The following is a 13,233-nucleotide window of genomic DNA, read 5'->3' as shown; positions in this document are numbered from 1 at the left end:
ACAGGTATTTCTATACAGGCTCAATCGATTTTTCGACCGATTTAATAGAGACCCTACGATAACAGATTAAATTCGCCAATAAATCGGGTTACGGGTTGGGTGACGAAAACCGATCCCGTTTGATGATTGATCGGTGCACTTAATTGACAAACTAATCCTTGCAATCTAAACCGACTCTTTCACCGATTTAATCGATACCCTATGAAAACAGATTAAATTCACCAATAAATTGGGTGGCGGGTCGGGCGACGAAAACCGACCCCGTTTGATGATTGATCGATGCACTTAATTGACAAACTAATCCTTGCAAACTAAAGCGACTCTTTGACCGATTTAATTGATACCCTACGAAAACAGATTAAATTCGCCAATAAGTCGGGTGACGAAATGAACCTACCTACGAAACCCAACGATGTAGGTTGATTAGTAGGTTGATGTCTTAGGCACCCTATTTTGTCGGTAGACGCGTAAAATGCCATCTGTCAAACTTTTTATGGGGTTACTTACTGCAGCTCGATATACAGATGTCAATAAAGTGTTTATAATAGTTACGACTGACGAAACGAAACTGCAAAAGCCGTCAACGCGAATAGGGTCTGAGAAAGTGGCAACCTTTGTGAAGGAGCAAGCAATAAAAAAGAAACAGTTTTCGGATAAAAATGGTGAGTATGAATTGGAATGCTTGGATCTAATTAATTCGCAACTGCGTAACTAAAAGAGATTTTTAAGCCCAGTTCACTTCAACGAAATTTCATGCCGAATTGTCAAAACAAAAGCAAAAATATTCCCTACGCACGAAAAACCAAACAAGAATTATTCGCTATGTGCGCGAAACGGTGCTGCCATCTTCCCAACTTTGTTCTATTTAGTATTTGTGAAGCTGTGCACAGGTTTATTAAAGAGTGAAAAGGATATACAAAACTTTGCTCCAAAATTTAAGATTTAATCTTCACAAACTTTCCATATGGCAGTCAGGGATGCCACATATAATTCTGTGTTTTTTGTTGGAAAAATTTGACAATCTGTACGGCGAGGAAAAATATCTGTGCAAAAATCTGTCCAATGCAAAACAATGAGAGTGAAAGAGATAGAGAGTCATTTTGCTGACTATTTCCATCTCTTTCACTCTCATGTAACAGCTCAAAAATCTGTATAATCTGTGTAATTTGGCGAAAATCTGTATTCTATGCATACAGATTCTGTACAGGCGGTTTGTTTCAAATATCTGTTAAACACAGAATAATCTGTGCATGTGGCAACCCTGATGGCAGTTCCCAGTTCCATGAGAGTACAAGAGATCGATTTGTGCTTACATAAACCTTTGCACGGTGCCTAACCTCAACTCTGGTTTGACGTTTTTGTGGGTTTTGTTTTGATTCCCTTTGTAACCTAATTTTATTGCTAGTGGGTTTATCACTTGTAATTCGTTCAACTTGTTTGCGTAAACCGGAAATGCCCGACTTTTCCGAAGCAGGAAAATGATAGCAGTTCTTTACAACATATATTTTTGTAATTTTTGCAGTTTTTTGCTTCTGGGTCTTGCGAATAAGTAATCAAATCAAACCCCACAACACTGTCAAACCTGGAACGAAAAAAACGCACTGACATCTGCGTGCAATGCTTTATAGCGAATAACTTCGTAGTAGCGAATATTCGGGACTACCAGCTAACTGGCATCTTTATCTAGGGTTGCCAAGTGGCCGGTTTTCGACCGGCACGACCGTTTTTTTACTTGCAAAGCCGGTGACCGGTCAATCCGGCAAAAAGGCCGGTTTTCCGACATGGGAAGCCGGATTTGTACTTTGTACCTGATTTGTCAAATTTTCGGATAAATTTATTAGCAATTCTGAGCAGTGGATCACTCGAGATAGCCAGTTTTGTAGTGACAATGCCTTGCTTCTGGCTGTAATATACATTAAATTGTCCACTAGCGCCAGAAGCAAGTAGTTGTCACTCTAAAACTAGCTATCTTCAATAATCCATTCATTGTTCGTTGTGGTTGCGACTGTGATGTCTTGCCGTTCGCTATCTCCAAAACTGACTGCTCATCCCATCAGAGATGCCATATTTTCTAAAAAAATGTCTGCAACTGCTCGAAAACCGAAAAAATCGAGCAGTTTTCCGGCTACTCGAATTTTCTGGTTTAAAAATAATCTGCGAAAATCTGCACACTTTTTTAGGAAGTCTGTGAAAGTTTAAAGAGCTTCGAACAAAAATCTGCACCAAAACAATAAAAGTCAGAAAAACTGCAAATATCTGCAAATTTATAATGATCTGCAAGACCGTTCCAAAAATCTGGAATTTGCAGAGATTTTGGTGCAGATTTTTGTTCGAAGCTCTTTAAACTTTCACAGACTTCCTAAAAAAGTGTGCAGATTTTCGCAGATTATTTTTAAACCAGAAAATTCGAGTAGCCGGAAAACTGCTCGATTTTTTCGGTTTTCGAGCAGTTCCAGACATTTTTTCAGAAAATATGGCATCTCTGATCCCTGCATCCCATTTACAACTGTCAATCGACTTCCACTTTCTCTCTGTGCTGGTTACTCCAGGCAAATCCTCTAATACGCTGCCACATCCCCCCCCGGCTTTTTTTTAAAGGCAGCAGGACCGACTGGCCGGTTTTTGTAATTTTCAGACTTGGCAACCCTAGAAAGAGAATCGAGCGAAAAATGAAGACTGGTTCTGTTCGATTTCTGCTAGGCATCCGACTTTTTCATAAGCGGGCAGGAGTCGTGGGCCCTAGAGTGACTATATACAGAGTGGCGACAAGTCATCCCAAATGTATGCAATGCGGTTTTTCCAAGGTTTTTCTTTCTCTTTCCTGCATACGCGTTGGATAGGTCGTCTGCTCGATTGGAATGACACTGACAGATAATTATCATTCCAATTTTGACATTGTCGCCACTCTGTATATAGTCACTCTAGTGGGCCCCACTGACAGCTGAAGAGCTAACTTGTGTGAAGAGTGGCGAATATATGATTTCTCTAGAGTGACTATATACAGAGTGGCGACAATGTCAAAATTGGAATGATAATTATCTGTCAGTGTCATTCCAATCGAGCAGACGACCTATCCAACGCGTATGCAGGAAAGAGAAAGAAAAACCTTGGAAAAGCCGCATTGCATACATTTGGGATGACTTGTCGCCACTCTGTATACAGTCACTCTAGATTTCTCGTTTACGCTAACGCTAACACACCCCATCGGCATGCAACCATGTTTTCGCAGCCAACATCTCGTGTGTGCGAAAATGAGATAGCATATCAGCACTGCGTTTCACTCAACTGCCAGCAGTCTGATTTGGGCCCGCTGTCAAATTTTGAGTCCCGGACATGCTGTCGCTGACGTTCACTGCAGCTCGATATAGAGATGTCGATGGGGTGCGCTAACATGGTGGCCAAGGGGTATCCAGTAAGGCTTAAAAGTGCGTAGTAATCAGAGATTACTTTTGTAATCATTTACGAATTAATTAGGTAATCAATGGTAATCAGTAGAGTAATCAATGATAATCTTAAGTAATCATTGGTAATCATGATTAATAAATAGTACCGTGTACCCCCGCTGGAATGACCTTCCTTAATCTGAACATTTTTAATCTGAACCCCGTTGGTATGAATGCGTTCACATTAAGAACTGATCAAGTGTCATACACAATTGACGGTTAAGTTGACCGGGCAAATTGAAAAAAAAAGCAAAGAACCTTAATATGTTTCCTCTTGAAAGCAGTTTTGGCAATACCAAAACTAATGGGTGGGACATGGACAACGTATGTAGTTTTAAACCCACACGGCACACCACCCCTCTGGTTGTCATTCATGCCAAAAGGGAAAGACATCCGATATCCGCTGAACTTGCTTTGGCTTTGATGTTATTTGTAACCAGTGGCCCTTTTAAGGGCCACCAACAAATGAAATGTAGGTTAAATAAAATTTGTTTCGTAATCTGCAATTCGTATTTATTATTGCAAATTAACTTTCTTGTAAAAATGTTTAGTTTATTGTACCTAAAACGCTAAATATAAGCTACTTTTGTGGCGTTTCCTTCAAACTACTAAGCTATAACACTGCAAAATTCCCTAAAACAATTTTTGCGCTGTTGCTGATACATCTAAGAGATATTTGCAGATGAAAGAAAATTCAATTTTATCTTGAACTAGCTGACCCGACAAACTTCGTATTGCCACAAATTAACCTGTGTTGTACATAAATCATGAATCTCGGATGATCTTTGTAACAATCTCGAATTTTGCAAGCCCCCCAGTGGGCGGCGCTTCCGACGGCGGGTCACTGGCAACACTCGCGACCGTCTCGTCCTGAATGATCTAGTGTTACTATAGATAGTTTTTGTGGTCTTGTATTGACTAATGTTTTATGGAAGAGTCTCGATTTTCTCGAGTTCGATTAGTTTTTGAGTTTCGCAAAAATTTCTGTTTTATTTGTATGAGAGTCCATATCCCCCTACCACAGGGGTGAGAGGTCTCTAACTATCGTAAAATGAATTCAAGACTCCAAAATCTCCCACATGCCAAATTTGGTTCCATTTGCTTGATTAGTTCTCAAGTTATAAGGAAATTTGAATTTCATTTGTATGGGAGCTCCCCTCTTAAAAGGAGAAGGGGTCGTAACTCACCATAAAAAAAAATTCTGCCATCTGAAACTCCCACATTCCAAATTTGGTTCCATTTGATTGATTAGTTCTCGAGATAAGAGGAAATTTGCATTTCATTTGTATGGAAGCTCACCCTCTTAAAGGGGAGATGGGCCATAACTCGCTTTCTAAAGAAGAGAGGGGTCTCAATTCACCATAGAAAAAAATCTTGCGTCCAAAACCACTTACATGTCAAATTTGATTCCATTTGGTTGATTAGTTCTCGAGTTATGAGGAAATTTGTTTTTCATTTGTATAGGAGCCCACCCCCTCTTAAAGTGGGAAAATCCATAGAAAATATACCATAGAAAATATTCTTGCCTACAAAAACAAAAACACCCACATGATAAATTTGGTTCCATTTGCTTGATTAGTTCTAGAGTTATGAGGAAATTTGTGTTTCGTTTGTATGAGAGCCCCCCCTCTTAAAAAGGTAAGGGGTCCTAATTCATCATAGAAAAAATGGTTGCATCCAAAAACACCCACATGCCAAATATGGTTCCATTTGCTTGATTAGTTCTCGAATTATGAGGAAATTTGTATTTTATTTGTGTAGAAGCACCCCCTCTTAAAGTTGGGAGGGGTCCTAATTCACCATAGAAAATATTTCTGCCTCCAGAAACCTGCACATGCCAAATTTGGTTCTATTTGCTTGATTAGTTCTCGAGTTATAAGGAAATTTGAATTTCATTTGTATAGGAGCCCCCCCCCCTCCTAAAGTGGGTAGGGGTCTTAATTCATTATAGAAAAAAATTTTGTCTCCAAAAACACCAACGTGCCAAATTTGGTTCCATTTGCTTGATTAGTTCTCGAGTTATGAGGAAATTTGTATTTCGTTTGTATAGGAGCCCCCCTCTTAAAGTTGGGATTCACCATAGAAAATATTCTTGCCCTCGAAAACTTTCACATGCCAAATTTGGTTTCATTTGCTTGATTAGCTCTCGAGTTATGAGGAAATTTGCATTTCATTTGTACAGGAGCCCCCCCCCCCTCCTAAAGTGAGGAGCGGTCCCAGTTCATCATAGAAAAAATTTTTGTCTATAAAAACACCCACGTGTCAAATTTGGTTCCATTTGCTTAATTAGTTCTCGAGTTATGAGGAAATTTGTATTTCGTTTGTATAGGAGCACCCCCTCTTAAAGTGGAGAGGGGTTCTAATTCACCATAGAAAATATTCATGCTCTAGAAAACTTTCACATGCCAAATTTGGTTCCATTTACTTGATTAATTCTCGAGTTATGAGGAAATTTTGCATTTCATTTGTATAGGAGCCCCCTCTTAAAGTTGGGAGGGGTCCTAATTCACCATAGAAAATGTTTTTGCCCTCGAAAACTTTCACATGCCAAATTTGGTTTCATTTGCTTGATTAGCTCTCGAGTTATGAGGAAATTTGTATTTCATTTGTATAGGAGCCCCCCTCCTAAAGTGAGGAGGGGTCCCAGTTCATCATAGAAAAAATTTTTGTCTCCCAAAACACCCACTTGTCAAATTTGGTTCCATTTGCTTGATTAGTTCTCGAGTTATGACGAAAATTGTGTTTCTTTGGTACAGGAGCCCCCCCTCTTAAAGTGGGGAGGGGTCCTAATTTACTATAGAAAATTCACATGCCAAATTTGGTTCCATTTGCTTGATTAGTTCTCGAGTTATGAGGAAATTTGTATGGAAGCCCCCCCTTTTAAGGAGGAGAGGAGTTATAATTCCCCTTATAAAGAGGGGAGGGGTCTCAATTTACCATAGAATAAATTCTTGTCACCGAAAACACCCACATGCCAAATTTTGTTGTATTTGCTTGATTAGTTGTCGAGTTATGCAGAAATTTGTGTTTCATTTGTATGGGAGCCCCCCCTCTTAGTGCGAGGAGGGGCCTCTAACCATCACTAAAACCTTTCCTGGCCCCAAAAAAACTCTACATGCATATTTTCATGCCGATTGGTTCAGTAGTTTTCGATTCTATAAGGAACATACAGACAGACAGACAGACAGAAATCCTTCTTTATAGGTATAGACTAGCTGACCCGACAAACTTCGTATTGCCACAAATTAACCTGTGTTGTACATAATCATGAATCTCGGATGATCTTTGCCACAATCTCGAGTTTTGCAAGCCCCCCAGTGGACGGCGCTTCCGACGGCGGGTCGCCGGCAACACTCGCGACCGTCTCGTCCTGAATGATCTAGTGTTACTATAGATAGTTTTTGTGGTCTTGTATTGACTAATGTTTTATGGAAGAGTCTCGAATTTCCCGAGTTCGATTAGTTTTTGAGTTTCGCAAAAATTTCTGTTTTATTTGTATGAGAGTCCATATCCCATAGAGGTGAGAGGTCTCTAACTATCGTAAAATGAATTCAAGACTCCAAAATCTCCCAAATGCCAAATTTGGTTCCATTTGCTTGATTAGTTCTCAAGTTATAAGGAAATTTGAATTTCATTTGTATGGGAGCTCCCCTCTTAAAAGGGGAAGGGGTCGTAATTCACCATAGAAAAAAATTCTGCCATCTAAAACTCCCATATGCCAAATTTGGTTCCATTTGATTGATTAGTTCTCGAGATAAGAGGAATTTGCATTTCATTTGTATGGAAGCCCACCCTCTTAAAAGGGAGATGGGCCATAACTCGCTTTCTAAAGAAGAGAGGGGTCTCAATTCACCATAGAAAAAAATCTTGCGTCCAAAACCACTTACATGTCAAATTTGGTTCCATTTGCTTGATTAGTTCTCGAGTTATGAGGAAATTTGTTTTTCATTTGTATAGGAGCCCCCCCCCCCCCTCTTAAAATGGGGAAATCCATAGAAAATATACCATAGAAAATATTCTTGCCTACAAAAACACCCAAATGATAAATTTGGTTCCATTTGCTTGATTAGTTCTAGAGTTATGAGGAAATTTGTATTTCGTTTGTATGAGAGCCCCCCCTCTTAAAAATGTAAGGGGTCCTAATTCATCATAGAAAAAATGGTTGCCTCCAAAAACACCCACATGCCAAATATGGTTCCATTTGCTTGATTAGTTCTCGAATTATGAGGAAATTTGTATTTCATTTGTGTAGAAGCACCCCCTCTTAAAGTTGGGGGGGGTCCTAATTCACCATAGAAAATATTTTTGCCTCCAGAAACCTCCACATGCCAAATTTGGTTCTATTTGCTTGATTAGTTCTCGAGTTATGAGGAAATTTGAATTTCATTTGTATAGGAGCCCCCCCTCCTAAAGTGGGTAGGGGTCCCAATTCATCATAGAAAAAAAATTTGTCTCCAAAAACACCCACGTGCCAAATTTGGTTCCATTTGTTTGATTAGTTCTCGAGTTATGAGGAAATTTGTATTTCGTTTGTATAGGAGCCTCCCCTCTTAAGGTTGGGAGGGGTCCTAATTCACCATAGAAAATATTCATGCCCTAGAAAACTTTCACATGCCAAATTTGGTTCCATTTGCTTGATTAATTCTCGAGTTATGAGGAAATTTGCATTTCATTTGTATAGGAGCCCCCCTTCCTAAACTGGGGAGGGGTCCCAATTCATCATAGAAAAAAATTTTGTCTCCAAAAACACCCACGTGCCAAATTTTGTTCCATTTGCTTGATTAGTTCTTCAGTTATGAGGAAATTTGTTTTTCATGTGTATAGGATCCCCCCCTCCTAAAACGGGGAGGGGTCCCAATTCATCATAGAAAAAAATTTTGTCTCCAAAAACACCCACATGCCAAATTTGGTTCCATTTGCTTAATTACTTCTCGAGTTATGAGGAAAATTGTGTTTCTTTGGTACAGGAGCCCCCCCTCTTAAAGTGGGGAGGGGTCCTAATTTACTATAGAAAATATTCTTGCCCTCGAAAACCTTCACATGTCAAATTTGGTTCCATTTGCTTGATTAGTTCTCGAGTTATGAGGAAATTTGTATGGAAGCCCCCCCTTTTAAAGAGGAGAGGAGTTATAATTTCCCTTATAAAGAGGGGACGGGTCTCAATTTACCATAGAATAAATTCTTGTCACCGAAAACACCCACATGCCAAATTTTGTTCTATTTGCTTGATTAGTTGTCGAGTTATGCAGAAATTTGTGTTTCATTTGTATGGGAGCCCCCCCTCTTAGTGGGGGGAGGGGTTTCTAACCATCACTAAAACCTTTCCTGGCCCCAAAAAACCTCTATATGCATATTTTCATGCCGATTGGTTCAGTAGTTTTCGATTCTATAAGGAACATACGGACAGACAGACAGACAGACAGACAGACAGAAATCCTTCTTTATAGGTATAGATTATTACTTGATGTTGACGGCCACCAAGGCTGATTGAAGGATGATATTCGCATTTCTCTTGAAACATTTACTAGCAACTCGAATGTCATGATAATTATGTGCCTTCCGGACGGAATTTTGGCTAATTCAATCACCAACAAGAAACGAACGAAGATCTGAACCTCACGAGCGGTTTCCGTAGCGCATCTGCTCACTGTTTTAATGAACCAAGTTGGAGGCGATGGGCGATGGAGGAATGGGCAATAGATTCGTTTGAGCCATACAAAACCCCAGGAAATGATGAAATTCGTCCAGTAATGATTCAGAAAAGCAATGGAAGTCTTACTGCTTGTCTAACTGAAATGTTTAGAGGTAGTTTGCGCCTAAATTATATTCCAAAAAGTTGGCGGCAAATTCGAGTTGCTTTTATTCCTAAGGCGAACAAAAAGGATAAGAAAAACCCAAAATCTTTCAGACCTCTCGTCAATTATGCTAAAATTGATGGAGAAACTAATTGACGACTATATTAAATCAAAATACTTAGAACTAATCCCTCTAAATAAAAATCAGTTTGCATACCAGCATGGAAAATCAACAATAACAGCGCTTCATACACTACTGTCACAGAACAGAAGTGGAAGTCAAAATCCAAACACGTACTTGCTACTTTCTGCAGATACTAGTGAACCTGGCGGTGGCGAGTCACTTTTTTCGACGAAAACACCCGAACGCTTACGAATGCACACGAAAGCATATGAAATCTGCTCTGCGATTGGTAGCGAGCGTTCTGCTTAGAGCATCCGTAACGGTGCGCTGCTAAACCCAATTTAGCAGCTCTCTGTCATCACTCTGTACCGTACCGGTCGCTGCTAAACGCGCTGCTAAAATAGTAACCGGGCTTTCGGGAAGCAGCGCGTGCACAAATTTAGCAACCCGATAACAGCGCTGGAGAAGGCTGCTATCCCACCCAAAGAATTATCAAATGCGGATTATTATTGAAAATTGTGGATCAAATGATTATTAAAAACTGCGGTTCGGGGTATATTGTTGTTGTTGTTAATGCAAGTATTGCTTTCGGATAGCAATCTGTATGAACCTTACAGACTCAGAAACTACTGAACGGATCGACGTGAAAATTTGCATGCATTTGTGATCGGGAAAAGTTCTTATGATGGCTTGAGAACCCACCCAGTGGAAGCGGGGGAGGGGGGGCTTCTCATGCAAATGAAACAGACATTTCTGCATAACTTGGGAACTGATCAAGCAAATGGAACTAGATTTAGCATGTGGAAATTTTTGGAGCCAGATTTTTTTCTATTATGGTTCGTGACCCCTCTCTCTTCTGGAAGGGGGGAGGGCTCTCGTACAAATGAATCTCGTACATAAATTTCTGCATAACTTGAGAACTAATCAATCAAATAAAACCAAATGTGGCATGTTGAGGTGTTTGAAGGCAAGAAATGTTTCTATGGTGGCTCGAGTCCCCTCCCCCATCTGGAAGAGAGGGCTATCATAGAAATGAAACACATCACGGCCACAAGAACGCCCTCATCACCACCAGGCACCAGTGACGAAATCCTTGGTAAAGTGCGCAGCGTTCGAAGGTAGTGGATTTCGGACGAAACGTAGAGGAAGAGCGAGCGTGAACCTGATCAGCTAAGATAGCTATCCATCAACGATACACCGAACTAGAAAGAGATGTTAACCGAGATTGTAGGTGAGCAGAGCCTGGACTAACTCTCTAGCCGAACAACGAGAAACCGCTACCGCCAATGGTGATATCCGTTTGTTGTACAAATCGCTCTACATTTGAAAACCCGAATTTTTAACCCAAACAATAAATTCGTACTACTGGCTGTATGCCTGCGAAACGTGATGCGTCTCAGCGGAGACAACACAAAACCTGTAGTTGTTTATTAGTCGTTACCTACAATAAAACATTTAACGGCCGATAGCCACAAAAATTCGGGGAAGTATGGGGAAACGGATCGGACACACCATGAAGAAAGGAGTGAACGAAATCTGCAGAGAAGCACCTTACTGGATTGCGCAAGGACAGTGTAGAGGGTCGGTCGAGAGTGGAGATTCTTTCATCCTTTTATTCTACCGGACCGGCGGACACAAACACATAAGTAAGGTGACAATTTTTTCATTCCCAGTAGCCGCAATTCAACGATCCCGACATCTCTGGGAGCTCGGGCATTCATCCTTTTTTCAGTAACCTTCTGTTTGAGTTCAGCCGCTAAACGAAATAAGCGTTGGCAGCTTGGTTGGCAGCTTCTCTACGTCCTTCACAATGCGCATGAATAATGCATGAGTCCGAAAGAGGTCGCGGAATTACTCGGCACTGTATGTAGGATTGTTCGAGAAGTAATCGTCCTTCCGACCGATCGATTCGGTCGTCTTTCAGTTCGTTCCCTCGCGTACGTACCATTTCCGCCGCTTCCATACCTGTTACTTGTGTCCGCCTCATTATGTCTAAATAGTCAATTATTTAAATTTATGATTGATTTTCATTGGTTTACAAATTGGTTCCAAAACAGCTGTATGGTTTTTACCGGTACGGAATATGACAACTAAAATAACAGCCGCGATAGCAACGACCGGTACGAAAACGAGTGACTAAAAATATAGCAGCGCTGTTCAAAGTCACCAGAGCAACTAAAATACTAGCGCACCGTTACGGATGCTCTTATATTGCTGTTATTCGCTTCTGTGCGAAAACCTTCCCAAAAGAAAAATAAAAGCAAAAAAGACTCTGTTACCAGTTTTGATCGCCGAATCGTTCCGACTTCCACTTCTGTTCTGTGCTACTGTGTTACCTGACTCACTGCGCATAGCGTTGTATTCGCGGTATCGTGTTGGTTCGAAAGGTTTCGCCCTTGTATCGAAAATAACGTTGATTTCGATCACTAAAAATAACGTACTTAAACATTATATTGCAAGTGCTAGTAGTACGCAATAATTGTATTGTGAAACTGAATTGTTATTTATGCAACTTTTTACAAGTTAAATGCAATAACAAAAGCACAACTTATAAAAAATCGGTTGTTATCGATATTAGCTGCATATGCGTTATAAACGAATAAAACGCATGGTGACGTTTTATTTCAATAACACGCATATTCGCAGTGAGTCAGGTAAAACAGTAGTAACAAAAATTGAAAAGAATTTTGAGGCCAAGGAGGTTCTGCTAGCTGCTTTCTTGGACATTGAAGGAGCATTTGATAATGCATCTCACACTTCAATGAAAAATGCTATGGAAAAACGACATTTTGACAAAGCTATTGTAGATTGGATTTTTGAAATGTTACAAAATAGAGAGATAACTAGTAACCACGGAATGTCAACAGTCACGGTAAAGACTGTAAAGGGCTGCCCACAAGGAGGAGTTCTTTCGCCTCTGCTATGGTCACTTGTTGTTGACGAATTATTATCGCATCTTGAAACGTTAGGATTTGAAATAATTGGGTTCGCTGATGACATTGTGATCATAGTTCGTGGAAAATACGAACACGTCATTAGGGATAGATTACAACACGCTCTCGATGTCACAACAGCGTGGTGTAGGGACGAGGGGCTGTCTATAAACCCTCACAAAACCACCGTGATTTCTTTTACACGAAGAAGAAAAACAAAAATTCCCGACTTGTACCTGGAAGGTATCAAACTAGATATTTCTCCAAAAGTCAAATATTTAGGAGTAACTCTTGATAGCAAACTGAATTGGAATTTCCATTTAGATGAAGTAATAAATAAGGCTATGAATGCTTTATGGATAAGCAGGAAAACGTTTGGAAATAAATGGGGATTGAAACCTAAAATGATTCATTGGATCTATACGGCAATAGTAAGACCCAGAATAACATATGCAGCCTTAGTATGGTGGCCGAAAACTAAAATTAAACATGCACAGAAGAGACTGGAGAAGTTGCAAAGATTTGCTACAATCTCCATTTCTGGAGCAACCGGTAGTACACCATCAAAAGCACTAGATGCTATTTTAAGTTTACTGCCACTACACCTATTCGTGCAATTGGAAGCTGAGAAAAATGCACTAAGGTTAAGAAGAACAAAGAAGTTTCTTGATGGAGACCTTAGGGGCCACCTCAGTATTTTAAGAGATTTCAAAATTAATCCTATATTAACCCAGGAAGACTGGATGGATAGGCAATATAACTTTGAACGACTATTCCAAGTGACCGAAACAAGTCGCACGGAGTGGGAATCAGGTGGGCCTAATATTCAACCAGGATCCATTATCTTCTACACTGACGGTTCTAAATTAAACAACAGAGTCGGAGCAGGGGTAACGGGCCCCGGAGTCAACATATCAATATCTATGGGTCAATGGCCG

The 13,233-nt window shown here is 40.2% G+C and overlaps 1 protein-coding gene across 1 annotated transcript in view; it reads left to right on the top strand.

The window, feature by feature from the left end:
• Positions 1-561: 561 nt before the first annotated feature.
• LOC128741230 (conserved oligomeric Golgi complex subunit 7) overlaps positions 562-13,233 on the top strand; it is a 177,011-nt gene continuing 164,339 nt past the window's right edge. The window contains exon 1 of the mRNA XM_053836877.1: positions 562-662. Coding sequence (XP_053692852.1) covers positions 660-662 — 3 coding nt within the window. The 5' untranslated portion in view covers positions 562-659. The remainder of the gene's footprint in view (positions 663-13,233) is intronic.

This window comes from Sabethes cyaneus, chromosome 3 (genome assembly GCF_943734655.1).
Source record: "Sabethes cyaneus chromosome 3, idSabCyanKW18_F2, whole genome shotgun sequence".
NCBI lineage: Eukaryota > Metazoa > Arthropoda > Insecta > Diptera > Culicidae > Sabethes > Sabethes cyaneus.
Note: the sequence above shows the minus strand (reverse complement) of the source record. Positions and strands in the feature narration are given on the sequence as shown.